At 45.4% G+C, this 21863-nt stretch overlaps 2 protein-coding genes across 2 annotated transcripts in view; one reads left to right on the forward strand and one right to left on the reverse strand.

Annotated features, from left to right (window-relative positions):
* The window catches only part of top3b (DNA topoisomerase III beta), a 29357-nt gene extending 13388 nt beyond the window's left edge, over positions 1 to 15969 (reverse strand). The window contains exons 1-10 of the mRNA XM_036979291.2: positions 15652 to 15969; positions 12572 to 12703; positions 12330 to 12436; positions 12088 to 12162; positions 9205 to 9401; positions 5849 to 6005; positions 5165 to 5278; positions 3264 to 3354; positions 1981 to 2135; positions 840 to 945 (exon numbers count right to left, since the gene is read on the reverse strand). Of these exons, the coding sequence (XP_036835186.1) occupies positions 840 to 945; positions 1981 to 2135; positions 3264 to 3354; positions 5165 to 5278; positions 5849 to 6005; positions 9205 to 9401; positions 12088 to 12162; positions 12330 to 12436; positions 12572 to 12703; positions 15652 to 15721 (1204 nt within the window). The 5' untranslated portion in view covers positions 15722 to 15969. The remainder of the gene's footprint in view (positions 1 to 839; positions 946 to 1980; positions 2136 to 3263; positions 3355 to 5164; positions 5279 to 5848; positions 6006 to 9204; positions 9402 to 12087; positions 12163 to 12329; positions 12437 to 12571; positions 12704 to 15651) is intronic.
* On the forward strand, positions 14552 to 15381 carry LOC110525188 (interleukin-17F). The gene is made up of 2 exons (XM_021605151.3): positions 14552 to 14733; positions 14965 to 15381. Exons 1-2 carry the CDS (start codon positions 14552 to 14554, stop codon positions 15203 to 15205), a joined length of 423 nt encoding a protein of 140 aa, XP_021460826.2. The 3' UTR covers positions 15206 to 15381.
* Positions 15970 to 21863: the final 5894 nt, after the last annotated feature.

The raw sequence follows: 21863 nt of genomic DNA on the forward strand, positions 1-21863 counted from the left end.
AGAAAACAGACTGAAACAGGAAGGCACTACATGGACATTAGAAAAACACTTTTTTCAATATGAAACACTCGTGATGGTTTTTATTTTTAAGTGGGACAATTACACAATTGTTTTATGCTAGACACAACAGAATTGCTTTCCAAGAGGTTTTGAGTGTTCCTGAACGGTCCATTCTCAGTCCTGACTTAAATTTGCTTGAAAATCAAAGTTTGAATATTCCTGTCCATCAATAATCCCCAACCAAATTGACTGAGTTTGAGCAATTTTGAGCATCTTGCCCTAAAAGTTTGTCGAATCTTAAAAATGTTTCTACCACGTACTAACTCTAAAATAAAAAATATATATAATCTTTAACTGTACATGGACTGGTAAGGAAAAAAAAAAAAATTAATAATTTTTTTACATTTAATTTTAAGGCATCATGTAAAGACTGTGCAAGGTGTGTGAGAATGAAGGCAGCACAATGAGATGCCAGGGTCATGTTCATTAGGCTCCAAATGGAAACAAACAAACAAACTGGGAGCGACTACCTCAACCAAATTGTCCAATATGAAATGCTCATTTCCGTTTCACGTCGACAAAACATTTTTTTTTTTCCAAGGACGTGCCCTAATGAACATGACCCTGGTGGAGACTGGAAAGTGATGGGAGGGAAGCTAACATAAGGAATCGAAGGACGGGAGGAGAAGTCGTCAAAAGGAAAGATATGTAGATATAGCAGGTGAAACATGACATGATACAAGGTAGCCTGGTTCCATGAATTGTTTGTGCTGGAGTCGGCAATAGTGAGGAAACACAAGCAGATGTTACCAGGCTAGTTTCAAGGTGCCACTACCCACCTAGCTCTCCTTCGGAGGCAGCCCTCATGGGGGTGATGGGAGGGTGATCTCCTGCATCAGCTCCTTTCCTGGGACGGTTCAGTCCCTCTGACAGCAGAGCCTTCACCTAGAGGGGGATAGACCACGTCAAGGCTGGTTTTCATAGAGTCTCAACGTAGGCTTGCTGCTCTGGGATCAGTTTCACTGTATTGGCTGGTTTTCATTGAGTCTCAACGTAGGCTTGCTGCTCTGGGATCAGTTTCACTGTATTGGCTGGTTTTCATTGAGTCTCAACGTAGGCTTGCTGCTCTGGGATCAGTTTCACTGTATTGGCTGGTTTTCATTGAGTCTCAACGTAGGCTTGCTGCTCTGGGATCAGTTTCACTGTATTGGCTGGTTTTCATAGAGTCTCAACGTAGGCTTGCTGCTCTGGGATCAGTTTCACTGTATTGGCTGGTTTTCATAGCGTCTTAACGTAGGCTTGCTGCTCTGGGATCAGTTTCACTGTATTGGCTGGTTTTCATTGAGTCTCAACATAGGCTTGCTGCTCTGGGATCAGTTTCACTGTATTTTGTCTTGGCACAATTTTTTGAAGGTAACTTCAAATAATGTCAACCAGGAGGATGTATCTAATTCACAACTAATCACGTGTTGGAGCAAGTGTTTGCATGCATAATAATGTATGTGTGCGTGTGTGTCTGTGTGTGTCTGTCCCCGTTTTGTTAGATGCTTTTCACTACATTTTCAATTTATTGCGAGGTAACTTCCAAATTACGTAATTCGGGGCAGTATGCAATAACAATAACCTGAAATCATCACATGTTACGCATTAAATCAGTGTGAGTCCTTGTCTATTTGATAGGTTTGTCTTCTAGTTAGAGTATACATGTTTCATCTGTGTGTGTGTGTGCATGCGTGCGTGCGTGCGTGTGTGTGTGTGTGTGTGTGCGTGCGTGCGTGCATGTCTTTGTATCGGTGTGTGACCTCCTCAGTCTCAGACTGCTTCCTGATTCTCCGCCAGTCTCCTAAAGTTCCTACACTTTCTCCAGACAATCTTATGCTTTCAGAATCTCCGACGCTGAGTTTGCAAGTGCACACTTCTGGAATAAGAGTTGGAGAAATAGTGGAAGCACACGCAGCCTCGGTGTCGCTCTGCTCTCACCTCCTGAGCCCAGAAGGGGTTGTTAGCCTGCTGTCTGAGTGTCCCCTTCAGGTCAAAGTTGTCGTGGTAGTGGTTGGTCTCAGTACGGGGGTAGCTGATATAACCCTGGGTGTACAGACGCTCTGCTATCTGCATGGTGTGCTGTGGACCCATTCCTAAAATGGAAGAGAACACAGCACCTTCAATTCAGTCTTCAGAGGAACAGTTGTAATACATTTGTGCCATCCTTGATGATTGTGAATGCAGCGTATCCACTTCTGAATGACTGGGCTACTGGCTGAATGACTGGGCTACTGGCTGAATGGCTGGGCTACTGGTTGAATGACTGGGCTACTGGCTGACTGGCTGAATGGTTTGACTACTGGCTGACTGGCTGAATGGTTTGACTACTGGCTGAATGACTGGGCTACTGGCTGAATGACTGGGCTACTGGCTGACTGGCTGAATGGTTTGACTACTGGCTGACTGGCTGAATGGTTTGACTACTGGCTGACTGGCTGAATGGTTTGACTACTGGCTGAATGACTGGGCTACTGGCTGAATGACTGGGCTACTGGCTGAATGACTGGGCTACTGGTTGAATGGCTGGGCTACTGGCTGACTGGCTGAATGATTTGACTACTGGCTGACTGGCTGAATGGTTTGACTACTGGCTGAATGACTGGGCTACTGGCTGAATGACTGGGCTACTGGCTGAATGACTGGGCTACTGGCTGAATGACTGGGCTACTGGCTGAATGGCTGGGCTACTGGCTGAATGGCTAGGCTACTGGCTGAATGGTTTGACTACTGGCTGAATGGCTTGACTACTGGCTGAATGGCTTGGCTACTGTCTGAATGACTGGGCTACTGGCTGAATGACTGGGCTACTGGCTGAATGGCTAGGCTACTGGCTGACTGGCTGGGCTACTGGCTGACTGGCTGGGCTACTAGCTGAATGGCTGGGCTACTGGCTGAATGGCTGGGCTACTGGCTGAATGGCTGGGCTACTGGCTGACTGGCTGAATGGTTTGACTACTGGCTGAATGGCTGGGCTACTGGCTGACTGGCTAGGCTACTGGCTGAATGGTTTGACTACTGGCTGAATGGCTGGGCTACTGGCTGAATGGTTTGACTACTGGCTGAATGGTTTGACTACTGGCTGAATGGTTTGACTACTGGCTGAATGGTTTGACTACTGGCTGAATGGTTTGACTACTGGCTGAATGGTTTAACTACTGGCTGAATGGCTTGACTACTGGCTGAACGGATGCTAATGTCTGTGCTGTGATTGGTGGTCTCACCTAGAGAGGAGCTGGCCACTCGAAGCATCTCCACGGTGTTCAAGGCCAGAGGTCTCTGCTTGGCCTTCTCCTTCTTACTCACCGACTCCACCTTCAGGACGGGAAGACAACTACACCTTTCATAAAGGCGCTCTTTTGACTGCGTTTACACAGGCAGCCCAATTCTGATCTTTGAACCAATCATATCAGATATTTTGCCCAAAATTGGCTCACACACAGCCAATGCCTGTCACGTTATCAGGTTCATCTCACAGGCACTTCAGCTAAGAAGTGGGCTACAAGTGAATGAAGACAGACACATCGGGGACGCAACTGTGCACGGTCTCTCTTATTGAATTCTGAGGCACATGTAGAAGATGTTAGAACTGTCCAAATTTGCTTTGTCAGCCAATAAGATGAGTAGATCTAACAAACAGGAAATGCACTAGCCTATGACAATCCACTATCCCCCGTAATACAAAATTTGACCTATGCTATTGGTCAACTTGTCCATCTGTAGAATCTGTAAATATTCCAAACATACTCTGGGACAGTTGTGGGATGCGATAGATCCCAAATTAATACAGCCATTCGCATCAACAAAAATAAACTTAAAAGCAATGAGGCTGATGCAACACATCAGAACATTTAGCTTAAAATGTTATAAGACTGGCAATGCACACGCGGCAGTAGGCTATAAGCACGAATGTTCCCAAATTCAATAAATTAGCTGGAAAACACTATTCTCGAAAGTGTGAATGCAAATGGGATTATGCATGTAATAATGCGTTATTAAAAAAGGTGAATTTTTTTGGTGAACATTTTCTTCCCCTAACTTGACGCTCTTGCGCAGCCTATGTATGCCAGTTAGGCTCTACACCAGTTATAAAACGGATTAGTTATTTGGCCACTTTAGTTGTGTCAGAAACCTTATCAAAACATATAGGCCAATGGGCTAAGACTACATGAGGTGTGCGACTAGGATTTGAAAAATTTGTTTAAAAAAAAGTGCTGTTCCTTGCCTTTACTGCACATGCTGGGCATCATTCGCAAGTTATAATACATCATCCTAAAGTGATAGGCTAATATTGTCACCCCCCCCCCCCCCCATCAGACTATTCTTAATTGAATGTTGTCTTTAGAAATACTAAATAATATGTGTGTGAAATTAGTTTTGATTTAGAAAGGACCATTTTCATGCACCTGTCTCGAAACAGGGGCATGGGGGGGAAAAAAATAGAAGTGTCATCTATGCACTTATATAGCGAATGGAGGATGCTTTTCCAGTGGTTCATTTTCATGCCAGCTAGCTAGGCTATACTCCTGTTGTAAAGACAAACAATGAGCTTAATATTAGGAATGCCGATAAATAGTAGGCCTAGCCTATAGAAAGCTGATGGGATGCTCCTATTTTTAGTAGAGGCCATCACTATGTTTTCTCACGCAATTCCTTTGGAAATGTTGCACAACATGAACTCATGGGATCTAATGAAGTGTTTGATTAGATTTTCGATTACATTTGCATTGATGTCAGAGTGATTAAAGGGGCAATAGAGAGCGGAGTAGTAAGCAAGTTTGGTAGGCTACTAACGACCATCAGACGAACAGAGACAGAAAGACAGAGAGAAAAAAGACAGGCAGCTAGAACAGGCAGAGAGACAGGCAGCTAGACAGGCAGAGAGACAGGCAGCTAGACAGGTAGAGAGACAGGTAGAGAGACAGGCAGAGAGACAGGCAGCTAGAACAGGCAGAGAGACAGGCAGCTAGACAGGCAGAGAGACAGGCAGCTAGACAGGTAGAGAGACAGGTAGAGAGACAGGCAGAGAGACAGGCAGCTAGACAGGCAGAGAGACAGGCAGCTAGACAGGTAGAGAGACAGGTAGAGAGACAGGCAGCGAGACAGGTAGAGAGACAGGTCTTACCTTGGCCTCTCTGGAGGTCTTAGTCATGTTGACAAACATCTGTCCCACCTCTCTGTCAAAGACCCTCACCCTGTCCCAGTCCAGAGTCAGAGGAGACTCTTTCCCTTTTAAAACCTACAGAACAACATTACATGTATTATGTTAGACTAATGGCTCTTTGAGCACCTGTTTGGTTCTGAGAGTATCCGAGGTCATCTTTGGGTGTTGTTGAGGGAGAAGGCTCAGGATATAAAATATTTACTCAAAGAAGCACCCCATTCCCACATGAAACCCTCTGACAGGCTTTTTTTGGGGGGGGAGCTCGCCTTAGCCTGTATGACAGTGGAGGCTGGTGGGAGGAGCTCAAGGAGGATGAGCTCATTGTAATGGCTGAAATGGAATAAATGGTACAGAGTCAAACATGTTTTCCATATGTTTGATGGGTTTAATACCTTTCAATTTATTCCATTCCAGCCATTACAATGAGCACATCCTCCTATAATCGCCAACCACCAGCCTACACTGCTGTAACACACAGTAGGTCTCTGGTTTGAGGGACTGGATCTAGGGTCAAGGTTAGGTTCGAGGTTTGAGGTTAGGGACGAGGTTAGCCTTAAAGGAATACTTCAGGATTTTTTTTTATTTTTTACATAGAATAATCCTGATGTATCTTTTTAAAGACTCGGTTTAGGGTTGGGAGCTCACCTTAGCCTGTATGACCCAGTAGGTCTCTGGTTTGAAGGACTGGATCTTGTCGTGGCGCTCCACACAGAAGCCCAGTGTGGGGGTCTGACATGGCCCAAAGGAGATCAGGGATGAGTCCAGGTTACCATATTTACCCTGGAAGTACTTGGTCTGGAACCTGGAACACATTCCAAAAAACAGGATAGCACCACTGGCATCAGCATAGTTGACCCAATAACCTCAACATTGGCTGAATTAAAATCAGTCAAACTCTGTGGCTCTTTCTCAACAACAACAAAAAATCCTCTCTCCTCGCCTTCATTGCACTGATCTGAAATAACTGACCAGGTGAAAGCCAGCCTGATGAGGGTAGGAGAGTCTAGGGTAGTATAGTTTAGTCTAGGGTAGTGTAGTCGAGTATAGACTAGGGTAGGAGAGTCTAGGGTAGGGAAATGGAGTCTAGGGTAGGGCAGTCTAGGGTGGGGCAGTCTAGGGTAGGGCAGTCTAGGGTAGGGCAGTCTAGGGTGGGGCAGGGCAGTCTAGGGTGGGGCAGGGCAGTCTAGGGTGGGGCAGGGCAGTCTGGGGTGGGGCAGTCTAGGGTGGGGCAAGGCAGGGTGGGGTAGGGCAGTCTGGGGTAGGGTAGGGCAGTCTGGGGTAGGGTAGGGCAGTCTGGGGTAGGGTAGGGCAGTCTGGGGTGGGGCAGTCTAGGGTGGGGCAAGGCAGGGTGGGGTAGGGCAGTCTGGGGTAGGGTAGGGCAGTCTGGGGTAGGGTAGGGCAGTCTGGGGTAGGGTAGTGCAGTCTGGGGTAGGGGCAGTCTAGGGTGGGGCAGTCTAGGGTGGGGTAGGGCAGTCTGGGGTAGGGTAGGGCAGTCTGGGGTAGGGTAGGGCAGTCTGGGGTAGGGTAGGGCAGTCTGGGGTAGGGTAGGGCAGTCTGGGGTAGGGTAGGGCAGTCTGGGGTAGGGTAGGGCAGTCTGGGGTAGGGTAGGGCAGTCTGGGGTAGGGTAGGGCAGTCTAGGGTAGGGTAGGGCAGTCTAGGGTAGGGTAGGGCAGTCTAGGGTAGGGTAGGGCAGTCTGGGTAGGGCAGTCTAGGGTAGGGCAGTCTAGGGTAGGGCAGTCTAGGTTAGGGTAGGGCAGTCTGGGGTAGGGAAGTCTGGGGTAGGGTAGAGTAGGGCAGTCTAGGGTAGGGCAGTCTGGGGTAGGGTAGGGCAGTCTGGGGTAGGGTAGGGCAGTCTGGGGTAGAGTAGGGCAGTCTGGGGTAGGGCAGTCTGGGGTAGGGCAGTCTGGGGTAGGGTAGGGCAGTCTGGGGTAGGGTATGGCAGTCTGGGGTAGGGTAGGGCAGTCTGGGGTAGGGTAGGGCAGTCTGGGGTAGGGCAGTCTGGGGTAGGGGAATGTAGAGTTGTGTATTTTTGTGTAGGGTAGGTTAGTGTAGGGTTGTGTAATGTTGTGAAGTGTATGTTTGTGTAGGGTAGTGTAGTGTAGTGTTGTGTAGTGTAGTGTATTGTAGTGTAGTGTATTGTTGTGTATTGTAGTGTAGGGTAGTGTAGTGTAGTGTTGTGTAGGGTAGTGTTGTGTAGGGTAGTGTTGTGTAGGGTATTGTAGTGTTGTGTAGGGTAGTGTAGTGTAGTGTAGGGTAGTGTAGTGTTGTGTAGGGTAGTGTATTGTAGGGTAGTGTATTGTAGGGTAGTGTATTGTAGTGTAGGGTAGTGTATTGTAGTGTAGTGTAGTGTATTGTAGTGTATTGTAGGGTAGTGTAGTGTTGTGTAGGGTAGTGTATTGTAGTGTATTGTATTGTAGTGTAGTGTAGTGTATTGTAGTGTATTGTAGGGTAGTGTAGTGTTGTGTAGGGTAGTGTATTGTAGTGTATTGTATTGTATTGTAGTGTAGTGTAGGGTAGTGTATTGTAGTGTATTGTAGTGTATTGTAGGGTAGTGTAGTGTATTGTAGTGTAGTGTAGTGTATTGTAGTGTATTGTAGGGTAGTGTATTGTAGTGTATTGTATTGTATTGTAGTGTAGTGTAGGGTAGTGTATTGTAGTGTATTGTATTGTATTGTAGTGTAGTGTAGGGTAGTGTATTGTAGTGTATTGTAGTGTATTGTAGGGTAGTGTAGTGTATTGTAGTGTATTGTAGTGAATTGTATTGTATAGTAGTGTAGTGTAGTGTATTGTAGTGTATTGTAGGGTAGTGTATTGTAGTGTATTGTATTGTATTGTAGTGTAGTGTAGTGTAGGGTAGTGTATTGTAGGGTAGTGTAGTGTATTGTAGTGTAGTGTAGTGTTGTGTAGTGTAGTGTATTGTAGTGTAGTGTATTGTTGTGTATTGTAGTGTAGGGTAGTGTAGTGTAGTGTTGTGTAGTGTAGTGTAGGGTAGTGTTGTGTAGGGTAGTGTTGTGTAGGGTAGTGTTGTGTAGGGTATTGTAGTGTTGTGTAGGGTAGTGTAGTGTAGTGTAGGGTAGTGTAGTGTTGTGTAGGGTAGTGTATTGTAGGGTAGTGTATTGTAGGGTAGTGTATTGTAGTGTAGGGTAGTGTATTGTAGTGTAGTGTAGTGTATTGTAGTGTATTGTAGGGTAGTGTAGTGTTGTGTAGGGTAGTGTATTGTAGTGTATTGTATTGTAGTGTAGTGTAGTGTATTGTAGTGTATTGTAGGGTAGTGTAGTGTTGTGTAGGGTAGTGTATTGTAGTGTATTGTATTGTATTGTAGTGTAGTGTAGGGTAGTGTATTGTAGTGTATTGTAGTGTATTGTAGGGTAGTGTAGTGTATTGTAGTGTAGTGTAGTGTATTGTAGTGTATTGTAGGGTAGTGTATTGTATTGTAGTGTAGTGTAGGGTAGTGTATTGTAGTGTATTGTATTGTAGTGTAGTGTAGGGTAGTGTATTGTAGTGTATTGTAGTGTATTGTAGGGTAGTGTAGTGTATTGTAGTGTATTGTAGTGTATTGTATTGTATTGTAGTGTAGTGTATTGTAGTGTATTGTAGGGTAGTGTATTGTAGTGTATTGTATTGTATTGTAGTGTAGTGTAGTGTAGGGTAGTGTATTGTAGGGTAGTGTAGTGTATTGTAGTGTAGTGTAGTGTAGTGTAGAGTAGTGTTGTGTAGTGTTGTGTAGGGTAGTGTATTGTAGGGTAGTGTATTGTAGTGTAGTGTTGTGTAGGGTAGTGTATTGTAGTGTAGTGTAGGGTAGTGTATTGTAGTGTTGTGTAGGGTAGTGTAGTGTTGTGTAGGGTAGTGTATTGTAGTGTAGTGTATTGTAGTGTAGTGTATTGTAGTGTAGTGTAGTGTTGTGTAGTGTAGTGTAGGGTAGTGTACCAGGTGAATGCCAACTCTCTCTGTATATATATGACGTGTTGGAATGGGGTGTGTTGTCGGGTGGTGTAGTGTACCGGGTGAATGCACAGCCAATGCGCAGGTCCAGCTCCTGCCGGGCGTCTACGGACAGAGCCTCGTTACGGTTGGGCTCTCCCAGCTTATTCATGGCTGCCCAGATGTCGGTGTCGGTGATGGAGCTGAACTTGGCTCGGTAGACGGTCCGTTCACTGCCGTACGGACGGTTCATCACCGGCTCAATGGCGTCCAGGACCTGGGAAAGTAACAACCTTGTAATAACTGTTATGAATAAGCTTTAATAAAACACTTTCCAACCTAGAGAGAGGGTTAAGACCAGCAGCAGAGAGGGTGGGTTAAGACCAGCAGCAAGGAGAGGGTGGGTTAAGACCAGCAGCAAGGAGAGGGTGGGTTAAGACCAGCAGCAGAGAGGGTGGGTTAAGACCAGCAGCAAGGAGAGGGTGGGTTAAGACCAGCAGCAAGGAGAGGGTGGGTTAAGACCAGCAGCAAGGAGAGGGTGGGTTAAGACCAGCAGCAAGGAGAGGGTGGGTTAAGACCAGCAGCAAGGAGAGGGTGGGTTAAGACCAGCAGCAGAGAGGGTGGGTTAAGACCAGCAGCAAGGAGAGGGTGGGTTAAGACCAGCAGCAAGGAGAGGGTGGGTTAAGACCAGCAGCAGAGAGGGTGGGTTAAGACCAGCAGCAAGGAGAGGGTCGGTTAAGACCAGCAGCAAGGAGAGGGTCGGTTAAGACCAGCAACAAGGAGAGGGTGGGTTAAGACCAGCAGCAGAGAGGGTGGGTTAAGACCAGCAGCAGAGAGGGTGGGTTAAGACCAGCAGCAAGGAGAGGATGGGTTAAGACCAGCAGCAAGAAGAGGGTGGGTTAAGACCAGCAGCAAGGAGAGGGTCGGTTAAGACCAGCAGCAAGGAGAGGGTCGGTTAAGACCAGCAACAAGGAGAGGGTGGGTTAAGACCAGCAGCAGAGAGGGTGGGTTAAGACCAGCAGCAAGGAGAGGGTGGGTTAAGACCAGCAGCAAGGAGAGGGTGGGTTAAGACCAGCAGCAAGGAGAGGGTGGGTTAAGACCAGCAGCAAGGAGAGGGTGGGTTAAGACCAGCAGCAAGGAGAGGGTGGGTTAAGACCAGCAGCAGAGAGGGTGGGTTAAGACCAGCAGCAAGGAGAGGGTGGGTTAAGACCAGCAGCAAGGAGAGGGTGGGTTAAGACCAGCAGCAGAGAGGGTGGGTTAAGACCAGCAGCAAGGAGAGGGTCGGTTAAGACCAGCAGCAAGGAGAGGGTCGGTTAAGACCAGCAACAAGGAGAGGGTGGGTTAAGACCAGCAGCAGAGAGGGTGGGTTAAGACCAGCAGCAGAGAGGGTGGGTTAAGACCAGCAGCAAGGAGAGGATGGGTTAAGACCAGCAGCAAGAAGAGGGTGGGTTAAGACCAGCAGCAAGGAGAGGGTCGGTTAAGACCAGCAGCAAGGAGAGGGTCGGTTAAGACCAGCAACAAGGAGAGGGTGGGTTAAGACCAGCAGCAGAGAGGGTGGGTTAAGACCAGAAGCAGAGAGGGTGGGTTAAGACCAGCAGCAGAGAGGGTGGGTTAAGACCAGCAGCAAGGAGAGGGTGGGTTAAGACCAGCAGCAGAGAAGGTGGGTTAAGACCAGCAGCAAGGAGAGACTGGGTTAAGACCAGCAGCAGAGAGGGTGGGTTAAGACCAGCAGCAGAGAGGCTGGATTAAGACCAGCAGCAAGGAGAGGGTGGGTTAAGACCAGCAGCAAGGAGAGGCTGGGTTAAGACCAGCAGCAAGGAGAGGCTGGGTTAAGACCAGCAGCAGAGAGGGTGGGTTAAGACCAGCAGCAAGGAGAGGGTGGGTTAAGACCAGCAGCAGAGAGGGTGGGTTAAGACCAGCAGCAGAGAGGGTGGGTTAAGACCAGCAGCAAGGAGAGGCTGGGTTAAGACCAGCAGCAGAGAGGGTGGGTTAAGACCAGCAGCAAGGAGAGGGTGGGTTAAGACCAGCAGCAGAGAGGGTGGGTTAAGACCAGCAGCAGAGAGGGTGGGTTAAGACCAGCAGCAGAGAGGGTGGGTTAAGACCAGCAGCAGAGAGGGTGGGTTAAGACCAGCAGCAAGGAGAGGGTGGGTTAAGACCAGCAGCAAGGAGAGGCTGGGTTAAGACCAGCAGCAGAGAAGGTGGGTTAAGACCAGCAGCAAGGAGAGGGTGGGTTAAGACCAGCAGCAAGGAGAGGCTGGGTTAAGACCAGCAGCAAGGAGAGGCTGGGTTAAGACCAGCAGCAAGGAGAGGGTGGGTTAAGACCAGCAGCAAGGAGAGGCTGGGTTAAGACCAGCAGCAAGGAGAGGCTGGGTTAAGACCAGCAGCAAGGAGAGGGTGGGTTAAGACCAGCAGCAAGGAGAGGGTGGGTTAAGACCAGCAGCAGAGAGGGTGGGTTAAGACCAGCAGCAAGGAGAGGATGGGTTAAGACCAGCAGCAAGGAGAGGGTGGGTTAAGACCAGCAGCAAGGAGAGGGTGGGTTAAGACCAGCAGCAAGGAGAGGGTGGGTTAAGACCAGCAGCAAGGAGAGGGTGGGTTAAGACCAGCAGCAAGAAGAGGCTGGGTTAAGACCAGCAAGAAGGAGAGGGCGGGGTAAGACCAGCAGCAAGGAGAGGGTGGTTTAAGACCAGCAGCAAGTGACGCCTCTAGCACTGCAGTGCCTTAGACCGCCGAGCCACTCGGAAGGCCCCGCTGTAGTGACACAGCCTGGGATCGAACCCGGATCTGTAGTGATACAGCCTGGGATCGAGCCCGGATCTGTAGTGACACAGCCTGGGATCGAACCCGGATCTGTAGTGACACAGCCTGGGATCGAACCCGGATCTGTAGTGACACAGCCTGGGATCGAACCCGGATCTGTAGTGACGCCTCTAGCACTAGAGAACGTAACGTTGAATTGGGGTTACCTCAAAGCAGATGTTCTCTCCCTCTTTGTCGCAGTCCAACCACAAAACCACGTAGTCACATCCCTTGCCTTCAACCTGGAGAAAGACAGTGACAGAATTATTATTATTATTTTACAAAGGAGACCAATCAACTGATATAGAGGGGGGGGGGGCTGGAACAGCTACATGAATGATTGACAGGAAAACGACCCTGTTTCCAAAGGTCAAAACCCCTTCAGCTGTGACTAGAGACACAGACGAACCTGTAGGAACTTGACCATGTTGAGTTTGGGGTTGGCCTCCTTCTTCTCAGTAGGGGCTTTAGTGAAGAGTTCAGCTGGATCCACCTTGTCCCAGTTATTATACTTCCCTGGAGAGAGGGAGAGGGGGACCGAACAGGCACCGGAGTTATCAACTTATCCCACTAAGATTTGAGACACAGATTGAATCCAGTCAAAAATGTAGGATTTAGCCTAAAATCAACAACAACAACAAAAAAACCTACCTATGAAATCCAGACTCATCACGTGCCCACACACTGATGTCATCTTAAAGCGCACGCTCTGGCCTGAGAAAGTGCCCATGTACTCGTGGACCGAACATGCTCCGTTGAGACCTTTACGACTGGAGCAGCTGCCTGGGGTTGAGAAGAGAAACATGAGGAGTTAAACCTGGATCTATGGCGTCTCCTAAATGGCACACTATTCCCTATTGGTTGGCACTATAGTGTTATGGTTCCATTTGGGACACACACACCCAGCCAGTCAACATTGTAGACTATATACTCTGAACCACTTGGTGAAAAGAACCAACAGAGGAACATACAAAATCCATCCTTAAAATAGTGTGACTTGTAAAAGGTGGTAATTCTCCCAGACTACCCGAGGAGACTACCCGAGGAGACTACCCGAGGAGACTACCCGAGGAGACTACCAGAGGAGACTACCCGAGGAGACTACCAGAGGAGACTACCCGAGGAGACTACCCGAGGAGACTACCCGAGGAGACTACCAGAGGAGACTACCCGAGGAGACTACCCGAGGAGACTACCAGAGGAGACTACCAGAGGAGACTACCAGAGGAGACTACCAGAGGAGACTACCCGAGGAGACTACCAGAGGAGACTACCAGAGGAGACTACCAGAGGAGACTACCCTTGTTAAAAAAATACCTTTTGTGGACCCATCTGGTCTACATGTGACAAGATGTGAAATGGAAAAGCTACCTAGCTGACTTGCCTTGGTCAAACTAATCAAATATTTTTGTAGAAATGTCACGACTTATTGAAAATACAGATTCAAACTATTTCGGGAGGTTATTTTACACAACAACAAAAAACGGAAGCTAATAGCATGATTCAACTCTTATTTAAAAAAAAAAAAAAGGATTTCAAAGTATATCAAGGCTAAACCATAGCGGAAACTCCATTGACCTTCCCCTGACCCTGTCATAGGGCTCATACTACCTGAGCTAAACGCTACGTCGTGACGAAGTAAAGTTAATGACATGCCTCTCTCAAGGCTGAATGCTAATGGCGGTACATGCATGGTAAAGACCATGGTAATGAGAGACACAACAAGCCAGTGACTGAGTGACCCCCCTTTCTACCCATCTCTAGCTGTGAAGCTGACCCCCACCACCCTTACAATCCCAGGTGCATAAATACATCCCTGGTTCGAGACGATGGACATCAGCTCTGAACGAATCAAAGGGTACCAAGAGCAGCAGCAGCCGAGACAGAAAGCTACAGAAACACACAGAACAGCAGAGACAGAACGAGACTCCAGAACCGGAAGCCAGAACTCACTCCAGAACTCAACATGCAACAGCTCCAGGTGAGATACAAAGAGATCCATAACAACAGAAGCTGTAACTAGCCAGTGGTACTCTCCAGGTGATGTGTGATCAGGGGCTAGGGACTAGAGCTAACTTTCACTATGACTACTCTTGATTCTCATTGGCTATGCTGTGGGGGCATAATGTAAAGACAGACTATGTGCTTTGATTTTCCTCCTTTGCTGTTGCTATTAGGCTCATTCTTATAGCAGAGTATGAGCAACAGTGCTACTGAGTGATTGGCTGAGGATTTTTTTTTTTTTTACGGAAGGTCAAACCGTCAAATTAATTATTAGTTTGAGTTTTGATTAGAATGGTTTTATGGTACAAGAGTTGAATGTAGCTAGGAATTTTCTGGCATTTGGACAAATTCCTTTTAACAGATTAAAGAGATAATAAAAAAATGTAATTTAAACTAAGGCTAGTTTTTGTCTTTAGTTGCACAGATGTAATGTTTACTCCCTAGTGTTTTATATCCACTCAGCTTCAGCTGCCAGTAGCCTAATGACAGGACATTATATCATTAAACCAGAGACAGTACATCCCTGGGTTTAACAATGATATTCAACCCCCTTGTGTTTTCTGTGTTTAGCTCCAACTCAACATTGATACTCAAAACTCTGTGTTTTCTCCCTGTGTGTGTTTTCCTATGCAGCACCTGCGTCTGCTACTCCTGTGCGTGCTGGCCCTGCGTCAGTGCCTGTGTGTGCCCCTGGGTGGCCAGTGTGTGGACGAGAGCTTCTGCACTAGCAGCCTGCAGGAGTACCACGCACAGCTAGTCAGCCTGCCCAACCGCCTTAACGAACGCAGTGTAGCCGCCTGGAACTACGTGTGAGTACCTTTACTGTACAGATGGACTGATTGGAAGAATGTATTAGACTATTAAAATGCATGTACAGCCACACACTTATGAGTGCTAAATCATCAATGCATCCTTGGATACTAGGCTTCGGAGACTGTGTGTAAATGCACGTTTCCATTCTAAGGATATGTTCTTCTTCCTTCAATTGTGGCTTGGTTCCGAGTCTGACAATCTTGTTGTTTTCTCTTCCTCCTTCCAAGGGAAAAAATTGACTTGAACCGGGTGCCTCCAGTCCTTTATGAAGCCAACTGCCTTGAAAGCCACTCCTGTAAGGGTCTGGACAGCACCCTCAGGTTAGAGACCATCCCCATCACCCTCAGGATGCCCGTGCTGAGGAAAAACCCCCGCTGTACCTCCTTCTCCCTGGAGTTCGAGCCCATCAATATAGCCTGTATATGCGCCACTTCCAGACAAAGTGGATTTCTAACCGATCGATTCTAAAATATTAAAAATATTTATTTATTTGTAAATGTTGAGGCTATAAATTAGATTGAATGTGTGTTTTGAATGTATTTTTTTTTGACAGTAGGGTAAAGATTATTATTATTACTATTATTGTTGTTATTGTTGACATCACTCAGTATACGTTCCAACTCTCATGTTAGTTGTTTGCCACAATGACAACGAAAATGTATTGGTCATTGGTCAAGAAGAAGTCAATTGTTCCCTTATCATCTGCTAAAGGCTTAAAACAGACAATAAACTAATTTTACAGCACCAAAAACACGTGTTTCTCTGTTGCTTTACATGGAGTTAATCATTTAGATAAGGAGTTACTCACAAGATGAACGATAACTAACTACTGCTGCTGGCTTTTCCCTGGTACATGGTTGTTGATTCCTAGCTTGCTAGTTGCTTTAACAGAGTAAACATTAGAGATCACTTACCTTTAGATAGGATTTTGGCAATTGACTGAGCCAACGACGGCTTCTCCGCCACCATCAAAACTGTCTTCATGACTGGAAACAGCACAGCGACACTAAGTTAGCTAGCCAGCTGAGAACAAATAGCTGCTATTTACAAAATGTAAATAACACAATTATATTTAGATGTGATTAGAAGTTCTAAGAAGCATAAGTGCCACGGAAAAGCTCATTGTCAAGTTAGTGGCTAGCACAAAAGAAACACAACGCCGCCATGACAGTTTCTAGATGCTCTTCCGGTTGAAAGTGTAACCTAACCGGAAGTAGATACGACATATTGGTAAATTGATTATAGGCTTGGTACGGGTCGACAGAGCTGCAAGCTCTCAGGCATTGGCCGTGAGACACACGCGTTTGACCCTATTCTCACACTCACACGGCGGCACACCTCTTAAATCTCACGCATTGAAAAGTACTGCTTTTATTTTTTCTAATGAGTCCGTTGTATAGTCAGTGCGTTAACTTTTCAACTGCGCTCCAAAATTGCGACTGCAATTTAACATCATGAGCGTAATCTCTATCATTGTCTGTTATTTGTATATTGTTTTATTGTTATTATTATTAACAACAAATCAATACAAAAGGTACATGGGGGAACACAAGTATATTTAAAGAATATACAAAGGACAATTGGGCTAGAGAGTACAATATCACATTACACAGGGACCTTAAGGGGCATACACGCATTATACTTCTAACAGCTTTTTTGTTGGTCAAGTATTTAATTGTCTTAAAATATTAGTTTTTGTAAGGTAAGGAAATGTGGAGTTTTGTTTGTAAATGTACATTTGTGACTATGACATTTGTCCCTCAAAAATTATGAAATGAATTTACATACACATTTCTACTTATTTCTAAGTAAAGAATCCAAGCAGCACATCTCTCCATAATAGTGTGAAATCTTCATAAATGTGTTCCATTATAAATCTACTGATGTCTTACCACAGATTCCTTACATGAATACAAAGCCAAAAAAAAGATGGAACACGGTGGTCATTACAAAGATACAATTTGAATGTATTTATTTTTTAAACTTCTTCATATAGTGGTTGGCAGGATAATATTTATGAATAATTTCAAAATACATTCCCTTAATTGTGTTAATAAGTAGGTATGTGTGTGGCAACATCTTAACTTTTTCCAAAATATCTTACCAATAAAATCATTCCAATAAGGCAGTGGCTCCCAAAATGTTTATAGTTCCGTAACCCTTCAAACATTCGACCTCCAGCTGCGTACCCCCTCTAGCACCAGGGTCAGCGCACTCTCGAATGTGGTTTTTTGCCATCATTGTAAGCCTGCCACACACACACTATATGATACATTTATTAAACTTAAGAATGAGTGTGAGTTTTTGTCACAACCCGGCTCGTGGGAAGTGACAAAGAGCTCTTAAGGAGCTCCAGGGCACAAATAATAATAATATAATAATCAATAATTTTGCTCTCTGTTTAACCATCTTACATATAAAACCTTATTTGTTTATCGAAAATTGTGAATAACTCACCACAGGTTAATGAGAAGGGTGTGCTTGAAAAGATGCACATAACGGCAATGTTGGGTTGTATTTGGAGAGAGTCTTGGTCTTAAATAATTTTCCACACAGTCTGTGCCTGTATTTAGTTTTCATGCTAGTGAGGGCTGAGAATCCACTCTCACATAGGTACGTGGTTGCAAAGGGCATCAGTGTCTAACATGCTGCCCACTCCTCGCATCGCGTGCCGCAAGCTTTGCAAAATAAATGTACACTTACATGCGCCAATGAGCGTCTGTGTTGCCAAGCTCTAAAATGGAAGTAAATTCTATTTGTGACACTGAACGCGGTGCAAGTCCTGCCTTTCCCATCTCCTCATTGGTTTATAGAAGCAGATACCCGCGTGCCATCTCCTCATTGGTTAGCACCATGTGGGTGATTGAAAGTTGAACTGAGGTAGGTCAGTCGTGGGAATACTATAAACATTTAGATGCCAATCACCATATAAAGTCCAAAGAAGAAAAAGCCTGGAAGGAGGAGAGGTGACTAGAAACGATTCGGTTGACCGTTTTATGTGTCGATTAACTGTGGGAGGAGAGGACCTTGTGCATTTCAGGTAAAATAACAACTCAACATTTATATCCCAGGGAAAATTAGCTAGCAACAGCAAGCTAGCTAAATAGGACAAATTAGCTAGCAACTGAAAGCTAGCTAGCTAAATTGCCATAAATGTCTAATGCTTTTCGACCTGTCCCAAAATTAATATAATTGGCACAGAGTTTTGTTTTGATATTTCAAGCTATTTGTCGTGATTGCGTTTGGTGTGGAGGGACAAAATCAATTTGCGCACGATGGTGTTAACAACGCGATTTGCTAAGGCAGGATACTCTGAGTGCAGCCCAATCCAGAAATCTGGCAGTGGCTTCTGATTGAATTACATTAGCACAGAACCGCTTGTTGTAATTTCGATGAGGGTCTCTTGTTCTGATATCGGTAAGTGGACTGGAGGCAGGGCATGAAAGGGATAACGAATCCAGTTGTTTGTGTCTTACGTTTCAGCAAAGTACCTGCGTAATTGGCACCCAGCTCACTCAGGTGCTTCGCTATATCACATTTGACATTGTCCATAAGATTGAGTTCATTTGCACACAAAAAAATCATACAATGATGGAATGACCTGTGTGTTGTCCTTGTTAATGCAGACAGAGAAGAGCTCCAACTTGTCCCTGTTATCCTAGATTCAGATCATTCAGGCGAGAAAAAACATCACCCAGATAGGCCAGTCGTGTGAGAAACTCGTCATCATGCCAGCGGTCAGACAAGTAAAAATTATGGTCAGTAAAGAAAACTTTAAGCTCGTCTCTCAATTTAAAAAAACTTGTCAATACTTTGCCCCTTGATAACCAGTGCACTTCTGTATGTTGTAATGCCCATGTCATTGCATAGTGCAGAAAATACACGAGAGTTCAGGGGCCATGCTTAAACAAAGTTAACATTTTTCACTATAGTGTCCATTACGTCATTCAAGCTGTCAGGCATTCCCTTGGCAGCAAGAGCCTCTTGGTGGATGCTGCAGTGTACCCAAGTGGCGTCGGGAGCAACTGCTCGCACGTTACCCCTCTACTATGTCTCCCTGTCATAGCTTTTGCGCCATCAGTACAGATACCAACACATCTTGACCACCAAAGTCCATTTGATGTCACAAAGCTATCCAGTACTTTAAAGATATCCTCTCATGTCTTGGTTTCCAGTGGTTTGCAGAAGAGGATGTCTTCCTAAACTGACCCCCCATAAACGTAACATACATATACCAGGAGCTGTTGACCCATCCAGCTGTAACGCATAGAATTCACTGGCTTGTATGCGAAGCAGTAATTGTTTCAAAACATCTCCTGACATGCCACTGATGCGTCGGGAAACAGTGTTGTTTGATGAAGACATTGTCTGTATAGTTTTTTGGGCCATTTCCCCAAGCATTGTCCCAGCCATATCCACGGCAGCAGGAAGAATGAAGTCCTCGACAATAGTATGGGGATTGCCTGTCCTAGCGACTCGGTAGCTCACCTTATAAGACGCTTCTAGCCCCTTCTTATTAATGGTATCTTTTGCTTTTATACATGTCTTACTACTCGAAAGTCATCTTTATTCTCGCCCCAAAAACTCCCGTGGCTTATTTTTCAAATGGTCATGTTTTGTTTCTAAATGTCTGCGCAAGAGTGAAGGTTTCATTGAGTTGTGAGATAGTACTTTTGCACATTTAACACACTGTAACTGAGGAAAGACACTTCTCCCAATATAAGTGAACCCGAAATCGACGTAGTTCTCATCATATTTGCGCCTCTTCGATGGTCCAACGTCCCTGTCTGTTGTTCGGTGCTTTCCCGGGTAAGGTTCCCGGGTAAGGGGGCAGTAGCTTGGTGCTTTCCCAGGTAAGGAGGCAGTAGCTTGGTGCTTTCCCGGGTAAGGGGACAGTAGCTTGGTGCTTTCCCGGGTAAGAGGGCAGTAGCTTGGTGCTTTCCCGGGTAAGGGGGCAGTAGCTCTTCGGCTGCATCAGATTCACAACTGTCAGTGTCCATGCTAGCTGGGCTAACAACAAATGTAGAATTACTGATGCAGGCATTGGATGTGCTCGTGGAAACAGAACAACGGTGTGTTGTCAACAGGTGCAGGTATAGTACTGCTGGTAGTAGCAGTACTACCAGTAGAGCTGGTATGTGTCTCTATGGAAACAGAACAACGTGTGTTGTCAACAGGTGCAGGTATAGTACTGCTGGTAGTAGCAGTACTACCAGTAGAGCTAGTATGTGTCTCTATGGACGCGGGCCTTACTTTTTAACCATTTATCCATTTTCGAGCAAACGGAATTAGCAGCAGCTACGTTTGGCTACATACAGACCGTTAAGAGAGTAACGGTTAATGTGATTGGATGAGTAACGGTTAATGTGATTGGATGAGTAACGGTGAATGTGATTGGATGTTAATTATTTGACTAGGCTACCTGTATTTGACATTGTGTTGTTATTTCACTGAACACTAGATGGTTTAGTTTTATTTTTGCCAGTGAAACGAGGCTCAGGTGAGAAAAAAACCTCAAACAAATGTATAGCCCTGTTGGAAAATGTAAACGGACTGTTTGAAAATGTGAAATTTTCCCCCAAAGTTTTTTTTATTATTATTATTTTTTTTATGTGAATCACATTTTTATTTGGCAGCATTGCAGTTTGGGAATACCTGCAATAAGGCATGACATAAGGTATAGATAGATACAACATCCTGTTGTAACAAGGCTCATATTGTTGTTGAATGAACCAAAGGAAAAACAAATATTTTCTACTGATGAGTCAACGGGGGTTATTTGTCAGTATGTTTTGAGACGTTCCTGGCTTGCTACAGCACTGTGAACCATGTCACATTGAAGCATACGATTGGTCTAGTTATGTTGGGGATCAAGGGGATTGGATGCATTTTACTAAAGAAAAAAACCCTCAAGATAAGAGAGGCGCTGAATAGAGAACGTTCTTTAACAATTATTATTATTATTTAAATGTAACCTTTATTTAATTGGCAAGTCAGCTAAGAACAAATTCTTATTTACAATGACGGCCTACCCTAGACGACGCTGGGCCAATTGTAAGCGGCCCCATGGGTCTCCCAATCACGACCGGATGTGATGCAGCCTGGACTCGAACCAGGTACTGCATGTGGAAACATGAAACATCTTCTCTCACACACGGACTGGAAGAGAGTATTCAGGATATTATAGCCACCACACACACACACACACACACACACACACACACACACACACACACACACACACACACACACACACACACACACACACACACACACACAAATAACATAGACTACCCACAGGGTACACACTGGTTGAAATGGCATTGAACCAACGTGTAATAGACGTTGAATTGACGTCTGTGCCCAGTTGGGTAATGATTAAAAGACCAACATTACAAAGGGAAAACATTATAATCATCCAGAGGTAGCTTCTAGCAGACAAACAGTGTAATTCGTCACAGCAGTTTACCGGCAGACGGACCCGAGAGACCAGGGGCTAGAGGATAAGTGGCATCTATTGTGATGGACATTTAGTGGTGCATTATAAACGAGACCACAGCGACAGTCAGGTTTGAATATATCAAGTGAAGAATCAGAAATGATATGCTGAATGGATGGGTTGGTGGGTTTAGTGGATGAATGAATGATTGAAATGAATGAAAAATGCAAATTATTTAGAATGTAGGCCGACCAGAAAATGGTTGGAAACATATGATATTCTGTGTCACTAACGTGGAGAGCCGTAAAGTAAAGAGTAGAAAAGTTCAAACCACATTAAGGACCATCATCATTCATTAACCCCTTAAAGGCTGTTTCATCTGTCACTACTGGCAACGCCCCCCCTACATTCTTGAGCATCTGTTGAAGACAATAAGGGAGATACAGTGCCTTCTGAAAGTATTCAGACCCCTTGACTTTTTGTTAGGTTACACCTGGGGTGGCAGGGTAGCCTAGTGGTTAGAGCGTTGGACGAGTAACCGAAGGGTTGCAAGTTCAAGTCCCCAAGCTGGCAAGGTACGAATCTGTTGTTCTGCCCCTCAACAAGGCAGTTAACCCACTAGGCCATCATTGAAAATAACTGACTTGCCTAGTAAAATAAAGAAATTCTAAAGTTGATTAATTTGTT

The sequence above is a fragment of the Oncorhynchus mykiss genome, chromosome 6 (assembly GCF_057628025.1).
Source record: "Oncorhynchus mykiss isolate SJ-2025 chromosome 6, ASM5762802v1, whole genome shotgun sequence".
Classification (NCBI taxonomy): Eukaryota; Metazoa; Chordata; class Actinopteri; order Salmoniformes; family Salmonidae; genus Oncorhynchus; species Oncorhynchus mykiss.

Bases quoted from the DNA above. Each gene is read 5' to 3' on its own strand.
- LOC110525188 (XM_021605151.3), top strand. From the start codon at position 14,552: ATGCAGCACCTGCGTCTGCTACTCCTGTGCGTGCTGGCCCTGCGTCAG. The intron at 14,734-14,964 runs GTGAGTACCTTT...CCTCCTTCCAAG, and splicing joins GTAGCCGCCTGGAACTACGT to GGAAAAAATTGACTTGAACC.